General features: G+C 35.9%; 1 protein-coding gene across 1 annotated transcript; it reads right to left on the bottom strand.

The window, feature by feature from the left end:
- Positions 1 to 13322: 13322 nt before the first annotated feature.
- LOC107808714 (uncharacterized) lies at positions 13323 to 18260 on the bottom strand. The gene is made up of 5 exons (XM_016633255.2): positions 18043 to 18260; positions 16512 to 16600; positions 15094 to 15530; positions 14882 to 15008; positions 13323 to 14795 (listed from the first exon to the last, which is right to left on the bottom strand). Exons 3-5 carry the CDS (start codon positions 15462 to 15464, stop codon positions 14655 to 14657), a joined length of 639 nt encoding a protein of 212 aa, XP_016488741.2. The 5' UTR covers positions 15465 to 15530; positions 16512 to 16600; positions 18043 to 18260; the 3' UTR covers positions 13323 to 14654.
- Positions 18261 to 22613: the final 4353 nt, after the last annotated feature.

Genomic DNA, 22613 nt, shown 5'->3' with positions numbered 1-22613 from the left:
CTTTCGGGCTCTCATTAATTTATTTATTGCGTATTTTCATGTACGAAAATATGGGGTGTAACAAAAGCTACTCAACATCAAAGCTAAAATTAAAAGTGCAAATTAAACTAATTTTTTGTTATTTTCATATTTTATAAAACAAACTAATTTACAAATTAATCTAAAAACATAAAATTAAATCCTAAATGCAGTGCGTGATATTTTTGTATTTTCGTGAATAAAATAAAATAAACGTGCATAGACAAATGCAGATAATTAACAGAAAATGCCACAAAATCCAACAAAATTGCAAACACTGAAAGAAATTATTTTTCTTTGAATTTGTTGGAATAATTCATATAGGGCAAAAATCACGTGCTCACATAGTTCAGTTGTCCCGTTGTACTTTGGAATCTCGATCATGCGGAATTTATTGGAGATCGGCTTTTGAGCCGCACTCGGAGGAAAAGATTTTTGTACGAACTTCTTAGAATCCTAGCCTTTCAGTGTCGATGTCACTCCCGAGATTTGGTCGACCCTAGAATGTAGGTTTCCACCTTTGTGTCGTTTGCTTCGATTTTCTTCTCTCCTGATTCTATCTGTTTTGTCAGCTCCTCGAGCATTTTTATGATCTCGGGGTTAGCCCCCGACTCATTTTCATTTGACCTCTTTGCAACCGGTTCTTCTCTACAGGTGATTTCCTAAGATGGATCGGGTTCAATTCTGCTTGATGCGCGGTTTTGGTTTTGTAGCTGAGCCATCACCGTCTGTTGAGCCTGTAACATTTTGAAGATCATCCGTAGATTGATCCCATCTCCTCTATTGTTTTGAGCATTCTGCATTATCGATCGGGCTCCACCGCGGATGTTACTCTCGGGGTCGGTAGGCAGGTTTGTGTCTATAGCCACATGCGAGTTAGCATCCAACTGGTCTGTGACTGGGATTCAGACGGGATCAATGGATGGTACCTCGTTACCGGGCGTTATGTTGTTATTTTTCCCGTGGTGACCAGAATCATTGTCAACAGGCAGGGGTGCTAATTGTGAGTTTTATATTTTAAGCTTTAACCTGAAATTAGAGACACTTCAAAGAACAAGTGTAAACTAGTGTGTGTTATGAAAATTGGTATCAAATATTCACAATTATCCTTAGCCCCACGGTGGACGCCAAACTGTTTATCCTCAAAATCAGATAACAATTGAATTTGTAATGGTTTTAAGGATATGTGGATTAAATTGACACAAAACGATAATTTAAATTGCAATTGAAATAAAGTATGATAAAGTAAATTCAAACTACACGAATTGAGCAGTTACAGCCTTGGGGGGTGGACCACCCTTGAACAAAATGCACTTCAATCATTGTCAATACACAGTTGAATAAGAACTTAAAGAGAAAATAACAGTATATTTCTTCTGAATGATTGTTACCATGTCTTTTACAAGTAATCAGACCCCTTTTATATAGCAGGGGAGTCCTACTTTAGGTACAATTCTATAAAAGGTAAAAATCTCCTGATTTGCTGATTTGCCGGTTCCTTATTGATATGTGCCGAAATTCCCACCGTAATGCCCAACCGGTCACGGATATTTCGGCCTTCTTTTGGCTATGCTAGCAATGTACCCTCGAGCTCGTTCGGGGTCAGGGTCGATTCCGGGATAATGGACTCAATATTCTCGAGGACGGACATTCTGACCTCGTGTTCTGGTTCGATGGGACTCGGGGTCGATCTTCAATCCCTCACGTTCCAAGCCCGATCTGTCATGTTAGTAGACGAGCCCGATTTCGATCGTATACAGATTTCGACTGTATACAAATAATCTCTTTCCTCCATCAAAAATGGACAACGTAACTTTTGCTACTTCAATTCCAATTAGTGCGTAGTGTATAGCAATTCTACTTAATACTCACTCGGTCCATAATTTTGATCCAAAATAAGTATTCTTTTATGTAATCAATAAAAAATTCTATTTGTTTTTCCAAAATTACCCTTATATACGTATTCCTAAAAAGTCTTTTACTCCTCCCATTAAATTATGCTACAACATTTAATTAAGGGTAGTTTAGTCACACTAGTTATTTTTGTCTAGAATTTAGTATTTTCTTAATGGATGTACCTGAGACAAATTAGTCACTTGTTATGGACCGAAGGAAGTAGTCAAGTGTACGCAGGTACAGTCTGCATTAGGTATGTATGATATCCTGTAAAAGAGGATAAATAATCTACCAAAACTAAGCATGTACTTATTTTTTTACTAAGCATGTACTTTTTTTTACATCGTATAGTATATGATATGATCTTTTATTCTTTTGGATAATTACATACTAAAGTTAAATATCTCCTCTTATCTAAATCAATAAAAGTATATTGTTATATTGTTAGCGTAAACGGCAAAATTCATAATAATTATATAGAAAAATTAGCAAACAAACTAAATATTAGAAGGAGAGAAGCACAGTATATATGCGAATTTATTTCTTAAATTATAAATTTTGACAGCCACTCAGTGTGCCTACAACCTGTGAGCTAATTCCCCAAAAGTTGGCGGCAAATTTTGTATCAACTTAAGAAGAGAGATCTCTGGAAGATCACGTCTTAACCCGAAATTTGCAAACTGACTTTCTACATATTCTAATGTTAGCTCTAACATATTTTTTTTATAGATTTTTTTTTAATCTCTTAAAGTATAGGGGATGAGTTGAGACATTTCAAGAGGGCGGTGACGAAACCAGAAATTTCTCTATGGGTATTCAAATTTGAAAGAAGTAAAAAGAAATTCCGACAAAGAATATTCAATAGATATTATATATATATATCTAAAATCAATATTTTGCTTACGTGATTGAATGTCGACAGGAGAAACATAGAATAAATGCGGTAAAGCAAAATTGCACGGAGTTTAGATCAAGATTTAAAGTTTCATAATGTGATGTTTATGAAGATGAACTGACAAGTGCAGAAGCCAACTAGAAATATTTTCATTGTTTGTTTCTTTAAATTACAATATCGCTTTTGCTACCATTTTATCCAGACCTTTTTGGTACATTTTAGTCAAAATTAAAATGGAAAGAAAGTCTAAGGTTACATTGTGCTCCATTTTTATGTTACGTCCATGGCCGAGTAGGTTTAGTTTATATATGGAATTGTAAATATCTTTTACACTAAGGAGCCATTTGATTTGCAAATAAATATAAATATTATAAATTGAATGTTTACGAATGATATGCATATCTATCATTTTACGAATGTTTATTTATTGTATTAAAAATTGAATATACGATGTAAAATATAAAAAGTTTGTAATTCTACAAACATTTTAAAAGTACATAAAAATAGAAAGAAAAAAAAAAGTCAAAGAATTTTTGGTCTTTTATACTTTTATCCCATAAAGCTAACCCCTCTATAAGTTATCCCCAGCGGAATTCAGCATAAATATAGTGGTGAAATTATGTTACCGCTATCTCCTACCAAATGATTTTTATTTTTTTATTTTTTCCTGGCCTAAGGGGTGGATTTGTAAGTAAGAAATTGGTAATGATTGATATTTAATATGTTAGTATTTTAGTATTTATTTTCCCTTATTTTTATTTATGTTATTACAAACGGATTCATCCCACAAGTCTGAAGAGCATGATAAGGTAAGGCTAAAAATATTTGAGGATTCCCATTCATTAGAAAGTGAACATTACCAATATTATAATCGCCTTTTTCCTAAGAGATCGGGTAAAATCAGTTAAATTTCTCAAGTTGAATTACGTTTAGATGAAAAAATAATTGATTTACGTCCGCCAAATGATCAATATTATGTGTCAACTAAATCATTAATCTAAAAGTCTTTTAAAACGGAGAATTAAAAGGAAAGTAAAAAAGGCAGGAGTTCACATGTTGAATCTTTTTACTGTCAAAATTTACATTCACCAAAATTACTGCTCCAGAGAAACTCCAAATGTCTATGCAAATTATATCAAGCCAGCTTCATGTTACTTGTCTACTCCGTCTAATTTTAATTATCTAAAAATCATTGTTACATTAGGAATCTAACACTAAGGGGTTGTTTGGTTCAAACAAGTTATCTCATGATTAATTACACGAAATTAATTATCCCATTCTCTCATAGAAATAAAAAAAATATTATAATCCTAGGATAACTAATTCCGGGATTAGTTATACCACAATTTTATCCTAACCAAACATGAGAAACTCGTCTCAATTTTATACTGGGATTAATTATCCCTTATCCTGTATTGTAAAAATAAATATTACACGTGGAATTAAATATGTGGCTGATATGGCAAGACACGTGGATTACTAGAAAAGCGATAGCTGGAGAGATACATTGAAAGAGACACGGGTCGTAACAGATACGAGCAAATCACCTACGAGATAAAAATGATATGGTCACTCAAGTCTAAACGGTTACATGAAGAGGTACTGGTGGAATGAATCAAGACAGTAAAAAGGAAAGATTCATGAATCATCAATTAATGAGCGTGACTGATCTCAAACATTACATAATCCTCATGAACAGTTATGATTACCAATTATAACATCTCATTAATATCATTAATGCTCATAATGATTCGGTCATAAAAGAGGAAAAACGTTGTACTTATAGATTCCTATATAAGGGGAAGAGATATCATTTGTACATACACGTTCTAATTATTGGAATACAATTATTTTCTTTTGCTCTCTATTAATTACTTTGTTATTTCATCTCCTTTCTTATCACTAAGAAAATACAGAATTTCTTGATTATCAGTAGCCCGTGTACTTCTAAAAATAAGTTTTGACCGGAACACCTATCTTTTGGTTAAACAAATTGGTTCTGTTGCTGGAAATCTGATAAGCTTTTCACTTTCCAAATTCATTCTTTTATCAAAAAATCATGTTGACTGCTAACGACAACGACCAACAAAACCAACAAAACCAGTTGAACCAACAGAATGAACAAGAGGATGGAACTCTAATCCCTTCACCCCAAAATTCTCCTCAACACTCCCGAGAAAGGTCACCTGACAGATCAACGTCACATGTGAATAACCAACAAGGGGGAGATCAAATTGTCAATGATGCATTGAAGCAATTAATTGCAGAAAATGTGAACAATGCACTTCAAGCTTTTGTTAGCGGATTACCAACTGTACCACCAACTCCACCTCCGAACAACATTGCAACCATGGAGAATCCACGCTCAGGACTCGCTAATCCAGGCAGTGGAGGAACTAACGGCGAATCTCGCGATGGAAGGTCAGGTATCCCAATTAATTCTGATTTACAAAGTTTAGTACTAACTTTGTAGAAACAGCTCAAGGAGCAGAATGATCGTATAGAGCAGATACCCGGTGTTCCACCCATAATCAAAGGAGTGGATATTGATAAACATTCTCAACAATCCTGGAAGCCAAGTGCCTCTCCCTTGCTGATCCCAAAAAAGTTTAAGATGCCCAATATCCCAAAGTATGATGGGACAACCAACCCACGAGATAATGTAACTGCATTTACAACTAGCATGAAAGGCAATGACCTGACCAAGCAACAGATTGAGTCAGTGCTGATCAAAAATATTTGGTGAAACACTCACAAAAGGAGCACTAACATGGTATTCTCTTTTACCTGAAAATTCTATTGATTCTTTTGCTGATCTTGCAGATTCATTTATAAAAGCACACTCGAGAGCTCAAAAAGTTGAAAAGATGATGGAATACATCTTTAAAATAAAATAAGGAGATACGGAGCTACTCAAGGAATTCGTGGATAGATTCCACCATGAAAGGATGATGTTACCACGTGTACCTGATAATTGGGAGGCTATGGCGTTTGCAAGTAACCTAAATGAAAAAATCTCAGAAGCTACGAGGAGACTCAAAAAAGGTTTACAAGAATTCCCTATAACAACTTGGAATGATGTTTACAACAGGTATAGTACGAAGCTGCGTATAGAGGAAGACACGATCACTCAGTCATGGGGAGATGAAAAGACAAGTTCGAGGCGACCAGAACTGAAAAAAGGTCCGGTAAGAACAAGTACAAACCTTATATGGGACCAGCAAGAAGGGACTCACGTTCAAAACAAGAGAACATGAGGTACGGTTCCAGATCAAGGGACAGAGATGCGGGTTTGTCATCCAAGTTTAGAAAGAAGCGAGATATGCGAGACATCGATAGTAGTTCAAAAGCAAAGATTGGTAATTACAGTTTTAGTGTTAGTACATTTGAATTGGTAGCTGTTTTAAGAAGTATGAGAGATAAGGTGCGGTTGCCGAAATAAATGAGATCAAACCCTAGCAGAAGAAATCCAGATTTCTGGTGCGCGTTTCATAATAATCACAGTCACAAAACAGTAGATGCAGGTTGCTACAAGGTGAAGTAGAGCACTTGTTAAAACAAGGTTATTTAACGGATTTGTTTAGTGAGAAGGGTAAGCAAGCATATATGAAGAATAGACAGGAGCCACCAAAACCTCCGTCACTGAAAAGAACGATTAATGTGATAAGTGGAGGAGAGGAGGTCAACGGTGTGACATATACGGCTGCAAAAAGGTGTCAAAAGTCACAGTTACCCACAAAAAGCGAGTTCACCAAGTTTTGGAAAAAGATGGTATAACATTTGATAATGCAGATGCAGACGGCGTGTTGATCCCACACAATGATGCACTGGTAATATCTTTACTTGTATATGATACTAATGTGAAACGAGTTTTGATTGATCCAGGTAGCTTTGTAAATATCATTCTTTTAAGAGTGGTAAATGAGATGCAAGCTGATGATAAATTGGTACCCAAAAGCACGTACCTTATCCGGATTTTGACAATTCTGGCGTTGTTACAAAAAGGGAGATAGTGCTCACCACATTTGTAGAAGGAGTAGTCAAGGATACGAAATTTGAAGTGATAGATATGGACATGGCGTATAATATGATCCTCAGCAGACCTTGGATTAATGAGATGGATGTTGTTCCGTCTACTTTGCATCAGGTTATTAAGTTCACTTCGCAATGGGGAAATAGACAAATCTATGATGATCAACAAGCTTCTAGAAGTATCAATTCAGTTGCATATTCAAGCATAAAAAATGACGTTGCAGACGAAAAATAGCAATTATAGAATTCAATTGAGAATTTAGTAATACAAACCTCATCTAGAGATGGACAAATGGATGTAGACTCAAGGCTTGATACCATTCAAGACCCAAAAAGGAACGAAAACATCAAAACAACAATTGAGGAACTCGAAGTTGTGGTGTTGTTTATACATTGGCCGAACAAAATAGTTTACATCAGAACCAACCTGAGCCCAGAGATGAAAGGTAAGTTAATTGAATTCTTAAATGCTAATGCAGATTGCTTTGCTTGGTCGCATTAAGTTCTGACAGGTATACCATCGGAGGTGATGATCCATAAGCTGAATGAAGATCCAACGTATCCACCTATCAAACAAAAAAAAGGAATCAAGGATCCTTCAAAACCAGGTGATTCAGGATAAGGTACAAAAGCTTTTAAAAATCGGGTCTATCCGTGAGGCAAAATATCCTAAATGGCTAGCTAATACTGTAGTGGTACCCAAAAAGAATGGTAAGTGGCGAGTTTGTGTAGACTATACTGATTTGAATAAAGCTTGCCCTAAAGATTCTTTTCCTTTACCACACATAGATCAATCAATCGATGCTACTGCAGAACACGAATTGTTGAATTTTTTATATATCTATTCAGGATATAATCAAATAAAAATGGATCCTTCAAATTAGGAAAAAACCTCCTCATTTATTACAGACAGGGGGACTTACTATTATAAAGTCATGCCTTTCGGCTTAAAGAATGTCGGAGCCATATACCAGAGGTTAGTAATGAAGATGTTTCAAGAGCATCTGAGAAAAACCATGGAGGTTTATATCGATGATATGCTAGTCAAGTCCAACATCTGTCAGATACATTTCACATTTTCTGCAAATTCAATATGAAATTAAATTCTGAGAAGTGTGCATTTGGCGTGTCTTCAGGTAAGTTTTTAGGTTTCCTTATTTCTAACTGAGGAATTGAAGTAAATCTAGCACAGATTAAAGCCATTGAAGAGATACCGGATATACTCACGAGCAAAAAAGAGGTGCAGAGGTTGATAGGTAGGATAGCAGCATTAGGGAAGTTTATTTCTAAATCTTCATAGAAAAGTTTTAAGTTCTTTTCTGTATTGAAAAAGAAAAGTCAATTTGAGTGGACTGAGGAATGCCAACAAGCACTCAAAAATCTAAAAGCATACTTGTCAAACCCACAGTTGCTGGCTAAACCAAAGGACGGAGAAAGGCTACTCATCTATCTCGTTGTTTCAGAAGTGGCGGTAAGTGCGATATTAGTTTGGGAAGATAAAGGTAAACAATCTCCAATTTATTATGTTAGCAAGCCCTTATTGGATGCTGAAACTCGATATCCTCATTTAGAAAAACTTGCTTTAGCATTAATAATGGCATCTAGAAAGTTGAGGCCTTATTTCAATATCACTGTATCTCTGTTGTGACCGCTTACCCCTTATGAAATATATTGTATAAACAAGAATTATCAGGTAGATTAGCCAAGTGTGATATAGAACTAAGTGAATATAATATCATATATCAAACTAGAACTGCGATAAAATCATAGGTTTTAGCATATTTCATGGCAGCCTTCAGCCCAGAGATGGTAACAGATGCACAAAAGGAACTGCAGGTATTCAACGGGTTTAATCTAGGTACTTGGACCCTATTTACTGATCGCTCCTCAAATGTTAAAAAAGTGGGATTAGGCATTGTTCTAATCCCACCTTCGGGAGAAACTATAAGGTAAGCCATAAAGTACCATCCCATTACTAACAATAAAGCAAAATATGAAGCTGTAATTGCAGGTCTAGAATTGGCACGAAAGCTCAGAATAGAGCAGGTTATAATCAAGAGCGACTCGCAGCTTGTAGTTAATCAAATGCAAGGGAATTACATAGCTAGAGAGGCGAGGATGCACCAATATTTGGAAAAGGCACGAGATTTTATCAAACAATTCCAATCTTGGAAAATTGTGCAAATACCTAGGGAAGAAAATATCGAAGCAGACACGCTGGCTAATCTTGCATCCACTACAGAAGTGACAAATGAAGAAAATGCTTATGTAATACATTTGTTTCATTCGACACTCGATCAAGATAAAAACGAAGTAAATTTTAATAATTTAACTTTGGCTTGGAGAAACGAGATCGTCAATTTTTTTGCAGTACAGGATCCTACTTGAAGATAAGAAAAAGGCTCAAGCACTTCGGCGAAAATTTTCCCGTTATTGTTTGGATCGAGGCAACTTTACCAAGATGTCTTGGACCATCTCAAACAGAATATGTGATGAGAGAAGTACATGAGGGACATTGTGGAAATTACGCAGAAGGAAAATCCTTGGTAAAAACTCTAATTAGAGCAAGATATAACTGGCAAAAAATGGAGGAAGATGAGGAAAACTTTGTGTCCAAATGTGACAAATGCCAACGATATGGTAACAACATGCATCGCCTAGCGGAGTTATTACATCCGGTTATTGCACTGTGGCCTTTCATGAAGTGGAGGATGGATATTGTGGGTCCGCTACTACAAGACAAAGGAAAGGTACGATTTTTACTAGTACTAACTGATTATTTTACCAAGTGGGCAGAAGAAGGTGCCTTCAAACAGGTATGAGAAAAAGAAGTCAGGGACATCATTTGGCGAAACATCATATGCCGGTTTGGAGTTCCAAAAGAAATCGTGTGTTATAACGACCCCCAATTCATAGGTGCGAAATAACAGAATTCTTTCAGAGTTGGCAGATTAAAAGGATAACTTCAATACCTTATCATCATGTGGCCAATGGACAAGCTAAATCAACAAACAAGGTTATTATTAATAATCTGAAGAAAAGATTAGATGAGTCAAAAGGAAAGTGGCCAGAAAGGTTACTAGGAGTCTTATGGGATTACCAAATTACAGCAAAACAGGTACAGGGGAGACTCCATTCTCACTTGTGTATGGTGCTGAAGCCTTAATTTCGGTTGAAATAGGTGAACCAAGTATGATATACATCCAAGCAACCGAAGAATCAAATGAGGAAGAGATGCAAATAAATCTCGATTTGCTTGAAGAAAGGAGAGAAATAGTCTTGATAAGATGGCAGCGCAAAAGAAAATTATTGAACGATATTACAATTGGAAAACTCCTCTTAGGTACTTCAAGATTAGGGACTTCGTACTCAAAAAGGTTTTTCAATCATCAAAAGCAGCCAATGCAGGAAAATTGAGTCCAAATTGGGAAGGACCTTACAAGATTCGAGGTATTGCTGGAAAGGGTGCATATGAGTTAGAAACAATGGACGGTAGTGTACTCCCATCAAATTGGAATGTTGCTCATTTGAAGAAGTATTACTTTTGAAAGGGAAAACCCCCGGTCAGGTATCGTTTATGCAAAGTTTAAATTTATTCTTTTTTAATTATACTAACCACTTTAGATGATAGGCACAAAACTAACTCATACCAAATGATGATCTTAGACCTAAAAGACACGCGGGAAAATCATCCCCCGTCTGGGTTACAAACTTTCTTATGGAAATAAAAAAGGTTAAGCAGTCATTATCTAAAAATATACCTCCGAGTCGTGTATGTTTTTCCTTTTCAGGAAATGGACCACATGGAAGGAATAATCAAGTGCTCGAGATTTTATACTTTAAAGCTCAAATACTTGGGAGACAATATATATATATATATATATATATATGTGTGTGTGTGTGTGTGTGTGTGTGTGTGTGTGTGTGTGTGTGTGGAAAGCAAAGAAGACTAGAAAAGTCAGAATTCAAGTCAAGCCTGAGGCAATCTACCCAACAAATCGAAAGTTAAGAGCGAGCAAATCAAGAGCCAAAAATTCAAGTCTGATTCAAAAACCGATGATGAAGTATACACTCGCAGATGTAAATTACAAAATCTTATGAGTATTTAGGTTAAAGGCAATATTTAGTCGTAGGTTGAAAGTTATACCCTTGCATTTTGTAAAATCTGTTATAAAGAAAAATAGTTATGAAAGAGTTGTAGATGTTACTCGAATACATGTAAAGTTTACAGTTTGAAATTTCAAAAATACAAAACTTCCTCAAGTTATTCTAAGAAATACGTATGTTCCTACTTCTTCTTTCGTATGTTTACACCAATATAAAGTTGAGACGTCTTCTTGATTAAGTGACGTTTATAAAAGGGTCCTCTTTTATAATTCGTGCTTATTCAAAAGAGTCACGAAGCATTGAAGCATTTTTAATGCAAAAGTAAAATAGAAAAGGGTAAAACAAAAACCCAAACATTAAAATAGGCGGAAAATAAAGCCCAAATTTACAAATATAAGGCAAACATTTGTATTCAAAACCCGAATCAAGGATAAACCGATAAGAGAGCAGAACAGAAACACAAAATAAAGATATTATAAGAGTTAGACAAAATTTTGGAAAGTAATATTATCTAAACTTGGTTAAAACTAATTATAAACTTAGTTCCAACCTAACTACTTGATACAAAACCCAAAAACAGACCAGGGGTAAAACATTCCAATCATTACTAAATCCCAAACAGGACCAGGTGTCGCGCCCCCTTTTTTTCCTTGCAGAGTCCGGATTTCGACATTTTGGGGACAACTCCTTTCCTTTTGGGAATTGGGTATGAGATTTGAAGAGTCGCCACCTAATGAATTAAGGTGCATTAGGGCACCTAGAACAAATAACTCGGGTACTAGTTTACATCACCAGAGATTGGGTAAGGGCTCGAAATTACCTTGAGGGGAAGGTGCTAGGCACCCCTCGAGGTCCACAATGGTGGGTCCCAGACAAACTCAATTTAAGCGAATTAGTCATAAAGCAATTCAAACAAATAAATATTATTTTAAAACGGGAATAAAAGGGGTCCTAGGTTTATTAGCCTATAGGATCACTTCTGTGCAATACTCGGTAACCTTCCTCAAATAGAGGTGTTGCGCGTAGCATTATCGCATAGGACATTTACTACCCGATTACCCTCCCTTTAATTATTACCTAAGTGTCCTAACAAAATCGACTACGTATCCTATGCATGCACTACTCATCCCTTGCATGTGGCCCTAGAGGTGCTTAGGATCTCTATTTAAGGTGGTTCTAGACTCACCTACGTGGCTTAAAAGGAGAAAATCTAAGTGACAAACAAAAACAGGTAAGACTGTCACATAAAGAGCAATTAAGGGGGCTCATATTTACCTCCACAAATAGATAAAACAAGTGCACGCTATTCAAACAAGCAGTTTTTATAATTTTAGGAGTCCAGGATATCTAAATGAATACAAACGGAATATACAACAGTTTATTAAAGCGAGCAGACGATTCTTCCACATCTTTTGATGGATCGACAATACTTGCCTCAAGTTCCTGGTTGGCCATGTTCAGCTTGTTTTTGGACCGGGTGTTGTAGGAGTGAGTTGCCAGAATGCCAATCAAACTAACCACCTGCTTGAATTATAATTTCATCAATAACAAATTTGTTAGCGATTAGGGCTTTAACATATGGGCAACCGCACATTTGAGGAGTGAATGCACCCTAACCAACTCCAACTTGAAAAAAGTGAAAGTTAAAACTAATTATATCCTTTATTAATCATCATCCATTTTCCACGTTTTTCCTCATCTAATTAAATGTAGAATGTGGTTGGGTTGGGAGAAATTCAAAAATAGCTAGATTTACAAGTGGTCATTCAAAAATAGCCATAATTTTAAAAATAATCAAAATTTGGCCATTTTTCATTTAAAGATAAATCTGAACGAAAACACTGTCAAAATTCCAAAAAATACTCCAGTATAATATACTGAAATTCCAGTATAATATACTAGAGTTCCGGTATAATATACCGGTCCAGCATAATATACTGGAGATTGGTGCTCCAATCTTCAATATATTATACTGTAACTTTCCGTGTGTTAGAGTTCCAGCATAATATGTTGGAAGTTCATACACAGGTGCACCGATCTCCAGTATATTATGCTGGAATTTTCCGTGTTGTTGCAAAATAATGACTATTTTTCAATGACTTTACAAATGCTGGCTATTTTTGAATGGCCAATCCGAAAACTGGCTAGCCCGTGCTACTCTAAATTGAGAATTATGTTGGGCCGTCAAAATAAGAAGCCCAACTATTTTACTAATTCCAACCAGCCTGCTAATTTGGTCTATTTTCCTCATCTTTTCTATCACTCTCTCTTTTTTCTTTTGGTTATGATCGAATCCTATGGAGATTGCCTACGTATCATGACCCCGCATGAATCAGACCAAGCGTAGTTCTGGCGATAAGTGCATAAAATAAATAATAAAATATTTTGGGATTTTCAAATTTTTCCATAAAATAAAATAGTTTTTATTACAACCACTCATTCTACCAAATTATAAAATTAACAGACTCTAACTCACAAGAAGACCAACAGACTCTGACAGAAGGTGAGAACAACAGACTCGAAAACCGACTAACAGACTCCAATAAAAGAAAATACAGACTCGCAAATAGACTAACAGACTCTAATAAAAATCATGAATTACCTTTTAGTTGCCTACTGATTTTCATTAATACTTTATATCCGGGCATACTTCAAACAGCAATTACTGATTTTACCATGATGATTTTAGCTTAAGTCCTATAGGCATGCTTTCTAAATGCAGAAACTGATTCCCTTATTTTCTATAGGCATGATTTCCAAGTACAGAAACTGATTTTCTACTTATTCCTTATAGGCATGATACCTAAGTTGCAGAACTGATTTTTGAAATCTTATAGGCATGGTATCTACAATTGTAAACCTATAGGAATGATTTCTATTAAACACATGTGGGTAGAATTCTTAAGCACATCGTTAGAAAATTTATTAAACAAGCAGACAGAACCCTATGGACATGGTCACTAGTGCACGTTGAGTTGAAATTGCATGTAGCTCTCCTCCATGACACTGATTGAGAATAGGCAAAGGAGGAAAGATGAATTATAATGGTAAAAGCAACTACTACATTAAAAAATCTATAAATCCTTTTGGTTCAAAAGACATGCAAAAGATCCTTTATACTGTCTTTTTTAGGTGATTTATACTATAATAACCATTTGAGCTACCAACAACACCCATGAATCACAGCCTAGCAAAAGCTGAAACAAAATGCTCTTTGTTTTCTAGTAGTAATATAGTCTATCGTTTATGTCTTCTGCAATTTGGTGGGCCAGCACTAAAAAGAGGCTTCCAGGACTCGAGGAGCCAACTCAAGATGCCCTTATTGAAAGAATCCTCTTTCCCATTTTCAGTTTATAGAGAGAATGAGGAAATGGACAGTCAATGAATTGCATATCCCACTTCCAAGGTATCATTTGGTTTATTTTGACTTACTTGAAACAAGTAGTAATAACCTATTTGAGACAAAGAAGAGTGCTAGTTGGAGAAGCCTTTATTCTCAAAAGGGCATGGCAGATTGCTAATTCTACTATCAATGAGAGGGAAAAGTTATAAATACACTTACAAGTCTCTTGCGATGCTCCCCAACACTGATAAAGCCACTTGTATGAGTCCCAGTGGCAATTTCGCTCCCACCACAACGATTTTTTGCATTTATTTCTGACTTTTCAGCACACTTAGGATCTTTCCAAAGTCTCAACCAACTTTCTCACGCATTATTTGGAATAGTGTCCGATTGCACCATATTTGCTTTTAGTTTGCTAACAAAATCATTGTATCTTTTTGCTTCCCTACGCTCCCATTGGATTTGCACCGCACTATCAATTAAAGAATTCCAGTAGAAAGCCTTCTGAAATAATTTTATAAAGTAATAACATTAATAAGTTACATATATAAGTTAATATAATTTCAAAATCTAATTGTGATGGATTATACCTTGAATTCTCCAAAATAATTTTTTTTTAACTCATTTGAGACATTTTTCCAGTTGAATCCATTAGGATCAAGTTCATTCTTGAATGACTTAGTTATAAACTCGGAGCATTCATATGAAGGCTCTAACCTGAACAAATTAGAAGACATTATTTAAAGGAATACAATGTATCAATAACAATATATCAAAAGTAATAGTACAATTATGGACTAACCCTGTAGGAGAAATAGTAAGAAGCGTTCGCGATCGGCGGGTACTGCTACACTCAGTTTCGCCTATTATGTTGCTTTGAGAAGATGTACCCTCGCCTATTGTGTTGCTCTGATTAGGGGTATTTGGAGATGATTCCAAATTAATAGTTGGGGTACTACCATGGCCTGATGTTTGAATAGGTGGTGTACTACTAGGTCCTAATGTTTGAACTTGATTGATGTAATCCGCTCCACCTGAGGAACTTGTACCACCTTGTTGTGGATTGATTGTGGGAATGGGAACAGTAGGCATATTTTCACGAGTAGCAAAATTACCCCTAACTGAAGATTTGCCTACACGGCTTGCGCTACCTCGACCTCTACCTCGAGGCATATTTCCAATTGCTCCTTTTCTTGGCCTGCAATGGGCTGCTCCAACTTAACCTGAGCAGTATAGTCTCTGAAAATTCAAACAAGCAAAAGCTAAGTTACAGAAAATTCAAGCAAAAACCATTTATCCGACCAACTAATGTGAAAAATGTATGAGTAAGTAACATGTCACATTAAGAAGCAGATGAATGATTAAGAGGTCCAAATTCACAGTTTTGGCTATACATCAAGAGGATCCAGTTCTCCATCTCGATGTAGTTCGAAGTGAGACTACTGAAGCTTTGTATAGCAGCATATTGAAAGTGAATCTCAATCTATCCCATAAATTCCATCAAAGGAGCAGTTGCATTTAAAACTCAGTTAGTATTTTAATTTTACAAGTTCGTCAGATTTCATAAATTAGATCCCTTGCTTTGTCAAGTGATAGTGTAACGTATCAACGCATAGAAGCTAAGTTAAACTATTATATTTGAACTAACATAAGCTATTAAACTCAATTGCATGCACCTGAAGAGATCAAGGGAATGATCAAGGAAACAATAACAAAAATGAGCATAGAATATGGGAAAGCACTAAAAGAACTAGCACGTTCTATAAAAACAATGACTTCTCCTTTGTCATCTAATAAACATGTCTCAAATTCCAAAACAGCAGCCAAGAACCTGAAATCACTTCTCATATCAGGTTTCTGGGAAGATATTAACTTACTAAAAGTCATACCAGTGGCTGCAGTTGCATCAATACTAACCGATATCGTCATTTGTGTCGAAGAAATTGTTGATTCTGTTAATGAGCTTGCTTCTTTAGCTCATTTTAGCAGCAAAGAAACAAAGGCAGATTCATCAAAAGAATCCAGTATTGAAGCAACACAAAGCAGAAAAATACATGCTTGTTCTCAACATGTTGTTATTACTATTCAGGAAATTTGAGGATTACATAAGTCGAAAATGATACTAGTTAGAATTCCCCAAAATGTAATTTATAAATTATTCAATTAAACCAATGCAATAGAAAAAAGCACAATCAACAGAACAAGGACATGAGAACTCACCAGACCCTGAAATGCATTTTGGATCAAGCACGAAGACTAATAAAAACTGAATCTTTTCGAGAACTTTTACCACATAAATTCTTGTCGACCTGCAAAGAAAATTTTCAAACAAAGGGAAAATAAATTAGTGTATAGCAAATGCAAAAGTAGAACAAAAATCTTCACAATTCAAAACTAAAAGGACAGTATTTGTTTTCCACAATCCAAAATTTTATTGTATGAATATGATTTTATGACATTTAATATTATTCATTCCCTTTAAATTTTCAGATTCAACTAATCTTTTCAGTTCATTTTCATAGAGGTGGGCTTCATGCTAGAGTTACTATAAAGGGGGTTGACTTTCTATATTCTTGTGAGAGTGATCTGCCTTCCAGCCCTTATATTCAAAAAATATTTAAAAGGTTGAAGTGGAAGCACTAGTAATACAAGGACCAAAGATGGCAACTGTAATGAGCCAAGTGAAGAAGTTGGAGGTTTCTGTGTTAGTCTTGGGTAAGAAAAAGACCTCTTCTCTACTTACCTGGCACTGAATATATATTCTTCATTCATATTTAGTAAGAAAAATTACAATCAGAAAAACACTAATTTTCAAACTCTTCATTTTTTACATGATGGATTTTCCTTTAATTTTGCAACTCTACTACTACAGTCTGTGTGGGCCGAGCAGTGAAGAGGAATTTGTGGAACAATGCATCAACATATTGGATTACTTGACAATCGGAGTAAGGAAGCAAATCAAAGGCATGGGAGGATACCTTATCAGTACTAGATGGCAGAAAATTTGAATGGACAAAACAAGTAGAAGCCAGTAAAACATGCGAAAGCAAACAAAGCATGTTATCAAAGATAAAAACAGAATATAACTGTTAGCCTAAGTAAAATCCATAGTGCTTTATGCAAATGAAGATCAACACTACTAAAAATCATGTTTCCTAGTCAGATAGTAATGTATAAGACTATATTTTGATACAATAAGTAGAATCTAAGAGTCTAATTTCTCTGTCGGCACAGGTTTAATAGTATACAACCTTCTCTCAAACTTCAAGTCTAGTTTAGTTGAAATATCAAACACGAGGAATCCAATTTTTGATAATCCAATGTGTAATAAAAAAAGGTGGAGTAGGAAAATTGGTTCATGCGCAAGTAGTTTACAAGGAAATTTCTAAGAGGGACCAGGGAAGTCCAGGGACATTTCAAAGCAACTATTAAATGCCAAACTGAAAAATGAAAAATCATTGGAATCATTTTCTTCTAATAAAGTTGTAAAATTCGGTGGAATAATGATGAGAATAGTACATTGGATTTACTTCCATCGCTGCATGTACTCATATCTAATTCAACAAGTATGATGCTTATTCACAGTGTATCTATCAATGGAAAATAAGGGTATAAACTTACCATTTTTTTAAAATTAGGAAGAAATAAAAAGGGGGAAGCGGATGCAGACCTGGATGCTCAAGAAGAACCCAACAAATTTTGTATGTCTTTCTGTAGAATGAGAAGGAAGAGAAATCACAAATAAGCTTACCCTTTCGTTTGAAAATCTTGCGGAGCAGCAACATACGACTTCGAATTTCAGAGTTATGCAGCAAAAATCTTGCAATTTCGAATGTTTTCTTCTAATTTTCATACAATAACCCTAGATTCACGCCCAATTTTTGTATTTGAAGAAAACAAATCACATTGTTGAAGGAGTGAAGGAGTATGATAGAGAGGAGAGAAAGTGGGTTGTTGCTCTAATTGTTCGAATAGTCTGTCTTTTGACCAAGTTATTTTTATTTTTTAGACAGAATTTTGCGACAGCGATAGCGATCAAATTCTGTCACTAATAATAACTAATGAAAATTTACTTTAATGGAACTAGATATTAGCAACGAAAATAGCGACGGACCAATTTTTTGTTGCTACTATCATCTAATGAAGCTTTATTTTAAGGAAACTAGCGACGAAAAATTTTGTCGCAATCAACTTTGGAATGTCTTGATAACTAAAATGAATGCAGCGACGGATTTTTTGACGTTAAATTCGTCGCTCGATTTTAATACTTTTTTGTCGCCGCACTTTCGTCGCTAATTTTGTAGGTAAAATAAAGGCGCTAATATTTAGTGACGAATATTGGTTTTTGTCTCTATTCCGTCGCTATATTTGATACAATTTTTTTTGTAGCTTATTTGGCTACAAGCTACAAAATTCGTCGCTAATCCGTCGTTATGTAGCTACGGAATATCTCTTGTCGCTAAATTCCGTAGCTAAACACTGTTTTTTTTGTAGTGCATATTTTGCTTCTTTATGATGTTGTCCTCTAGGTGGCCATAGCCTTTGGGCCGAATAGCTATGGGCCATATCGACCCTTTATTTATACAAGTCGAGTATTCTTGTTAGTTGAGATGTGGCCGACAACCGATAGGTATTGTTCGAGCTAGTTGAACGTGCTTTTAAGTTAGGTTGTTCGAGCTTGGTCAAACTTAACCTTTCATTAAGTCGTGGAAGAGGGCCGATAGGTGTTGTTCGAGCTTGGTTGAACTTAACCTTTCATTAGAGAAGTTTCGATAAATGTCAATTTCTATTACTTTGACGTCGTTGCTCTGATTACATTATTTTGCCCTTGGAAAATTTTGGGAGAAAGTTACAAGTTTTGGGTGTTGGTTGGCATTCCAGTACCAGTCTCAGTATATTTAGTCCCTTTATTTTTCGACGTGGAGAATCTTAAGGAGCCGGGCAATGAAAAATCGGTATGTTCTTGTATACTTTAACTATAAGTGTCCCACTTGTCGCCTCATTAAAAACCTCCTCGAGAAAACACTATTGGGACAAAACTCAAGTGAGGGAAAAAAGTACGACTTGCGGGACACTTTTTTGTTTTCTGGAAGTTGAAGTACTTGAGTTAGCTGATATTCCAATTGTTTGGTAGGAAATTTCCTTCCATTGTTTCTAGTTGGAATGAACCCTTTTATGCTTTGCTTATAGTGTTGTATGGCCCGTCGCAGTTGATTCCCAACTTTCCTTCTCGTGGATCCCTGTTTGCTTAGGTTTTCACTTTGAGTACGTAGTCCCCGATCTTGAGCGGTCGGACCTTTGCTTTTATGTTGTAGTAACTCTCTGCCTGATGTTTTTGGGTGACCATCCATATATATGCCATATCTTTTCGCTCGTCGACCTCATCGAGCTCTTACCTCCTACTCTCATCATTGTTGGTGCTGCTTTCACGGGAGTAACTCAGGCTAGGTACTTCGACCTCAACTGGTATAACTGTTTTTGTACCGTAGACTAGGGAATAAGGCATCTCTCATGTTCTCATCTTCGGGGTGGTTCTATGCTCCCATAATACTTCTGGGAGTATTTTCGGCCACAGTCCCTTGGCTTCTTCGAGCTTATTTTCATGATGTTCAGTATGGACTTATTAGAGGATTCTGCTTGCCCGTTGCTTGCTGGGTGATAGATAGTTGAAAGTATCCTCTTAATGTGCCATTTTTCGAAGAACTCGGTGGTTTTTCTCCCTGTGAACTAGGGCATGTTTTTGCAACTTATCTCTTTGGTTAGGCCAAATCAGCAATGATGTTTTTCCCGAAGCTACGCCAAATGCGTATTTCTCGAGGTTTAGATTCATCTCGTACCACCTCAGAATATCGCAAGCTTCTTTTAGGTGGTCGATATGATCTTCTGCCTTTGCGGACTTGACCAGCATGTCGTTGATATACACCTCGATAGTTTTGCCAAGTTGGTCTTTGAACATCTTTGAGACCAACCTTTGTTACGTAGCCCCTGCGTTCTTCAACCCAAACAACATGACCTTATAACAATACGTCCCAATGTGGGTGATGAACGAGATTTTCTCTTAGTCCTCTTCCTCCATGAGTATTTGGTTGTAACCAGAATAGGCGTCCAAGAAACTTAACAATTTGTGCCTGGTTGTCGCGTCCATAAGTTAGTCGATGTGTGGTAGTGGAAATGAATCCTTCGGGCATGCTTTGTTTAAGTCTGTGAAGTCCATCACATCCTCCATTTCCCATTTTTTCTTTTTGACCATCACTATATTGGCTATCCATTTGGGGTACATCGCCCCCTGATGGAGCTGTTTGCCAATAACTTCTCAACTTCATTGTTAACGGCCTCATTTGATGGCGGGGTTGAACTTTCGCCGGACCTACCTTACCGGGGGTGGAAAGGGTCGACATTCATCTTGTGCGTGGCGATTTCTTTGGGGATACCCGGTATGTCTGCATTACTGGTCGCGCACTCCCCGGTCCCGATTGTCACATCTCCTTTTTCGCCCGTGCCGCCCGCAAAGGGGCGCAAAAGGGAGTTTTTCCAATTAAAGGACAATCGAAACAGGATTTATTTATTTATTTCAGAGTCGCCACTTGGGAGATTTATGGTGTCCCAAGTCACCGATTGAATCCCGAATCGAGGAAAAGAATGACTCTGTTTAACAGTCTGCGCACCAGAAATCCGGATAAGGAATTCTGTTAACCCGGGAGAAGGTGTTAGGCATTCCCGAGTTCCGTGGTTTTAGCACGGTCGCTCAACTGTCATATTCGGCTTGATTATCTGATATAATACATGTTGAACATATGTGCGAATTTTAACTTTTAACTGCTTTTATCATTATTATTATTTTTTATCGAGAATTGCAACCTCGTGGAAATATATCTTGAACCACGTCACAGTCAATGTACCCGTGGTCGTCGACACACTTCGACTCCGTTGAGATTTGGATTTGGGTCACATAAATGTGCACCCGAGTTTACGAAAATAACATTATTAAATACGCGCCTAAAGACTAACGCGTTGTTATTATTTTGGGTAGGGCCATGAAATTTGTTAAACGGCCCTTCCCGGAATCTAAGTATTTTAAAACAAATAATTATTGAGGGCCCCGCAATTTTGTATTTATTTTGGCAAAGCACGCCTCATTTATTTTAAGGATATCCTAAAGTGACTACATTTCTATTAAATTCGTCTCTAAAATAAAAGAGAAAAAATCCTAATTAATTACATGCTTTAAAAAAAGCGTAACATATTAAATGTTAGATTAAGACAAATGTTAACGGAAAGGAATATTACTAAAATTGAAATTATAAATAAAATACGGAATCGACAAATAATATATTCAAAAGAAACTAATTATCCTATAACTAGATTAAACTCGCATTGTTAGATGATTTGAACCATTGGAATTAATTATTTACAACTATTTGAAACTAGAATCAATCTTAATTACTAATGCATATTCAAAAGTTTATTAAATTTAAACATTAACTCGTCTTGTTTGAACTCAAATCATGCCATAATGCTTAATTCGCGAAATTAATTTAAATTCATGCTTTAACTAAATTTAGCTACATGTTCACGATTAACCTAATGTTGACAATATTAAAACCTTCATAGCTAGTGAACTTAATCAGTTTTGCCAAGCCAATTCACTAAAGACCAACTTATGTTATTTTCCTCTTATTCCAATTATTAAACAGTTTGAGAGTAATGAACATGCTTAAATATATACTACCTAATAATCAAGTTAAAGCAAAGTATTATTTAATACATCACTACAAGATGCCTAGTTATGCAAAGCGACAGAAATTTACAGAATAATAATACATGAAATAGCCTAAATACAATTAGTAAAAGAAATAAAGAAAAAGCTAAATTAAAACTTCAAAGTTCCATTCTTCATATGTATTCATGCTTTCACATTTCAGCTTACAATATGCCAAAGTTACAGTTGTGTACCTGGTATTGTCAATACAAGAAGAAGAAGAAGAAGGTCAGCAAAGTAGTATGTAACACAGCAACATACAACAGCAGAAAGCCCAACACAGTAGCTTCAACACCTCAATCCAGAAATCCCAGCAACACGGAGAAAACTAGTAAAAATGGAGAAGAAAAATAGTCCAAAAATCTCTCTTTGTTTTTTCTTTCTAGCTTTGAACTCTCTATGGTGTTCTTCCGCTCTCAATATTTCAGAAAATATGGTTCTATTTTTTTTACTCTCTCCAAAATGAATCATGTCCCTGTATATCCAGTATATCCAGAGTGTATATCAAGTGTATACCGCTCCCTCCGCCCCCTCTTTTTTTCTTCTCTCTATCTATTTTTTCC

The sequence above is a fragment of the Nicotiana tabacum genome, chromosome 6 (assembly GCF_000715075.1).
Source record: "Nicotiana tabacum cultivar K326 chromosome 6, ASM71507v2, whole genome shotgun sequence".
Lineage (NCBI taxonomy): Eukaryota > Viridiplantae > Streptophyta > Magnoliopsida > Solanales > Solanaceae > Nicotiana > Nicotiana tabacum.
This window is presented reverse-complemented; position numbering and strand designations above follow the sequence as displayed.

Bases quoted from the DNA above. Each gene is read 5' to 3' on its own strand.
- LOC107808714 (XM_016633255.2), bottom strand. From the start codon at position 15,464: ATGCCTCGAGGTAGAGGTCGAGGTAGCGCAAGCCGTGTAGGCAAATCT. The intron at 15,009-15,093 runs GTTAGTCCATAA...TAATTTGTTCAG, and splicing joins CTTACTATTTCTCCTACAGG to GTTAGAGCCTTCATATGAAT. The intron at 14,796-14,881 runs GTATAATCCATC...AAATTATTTCAG, and splicing joins ATTATTTTGGAGAATTCAAG to AAGGCTTTCTACTGGAATTC.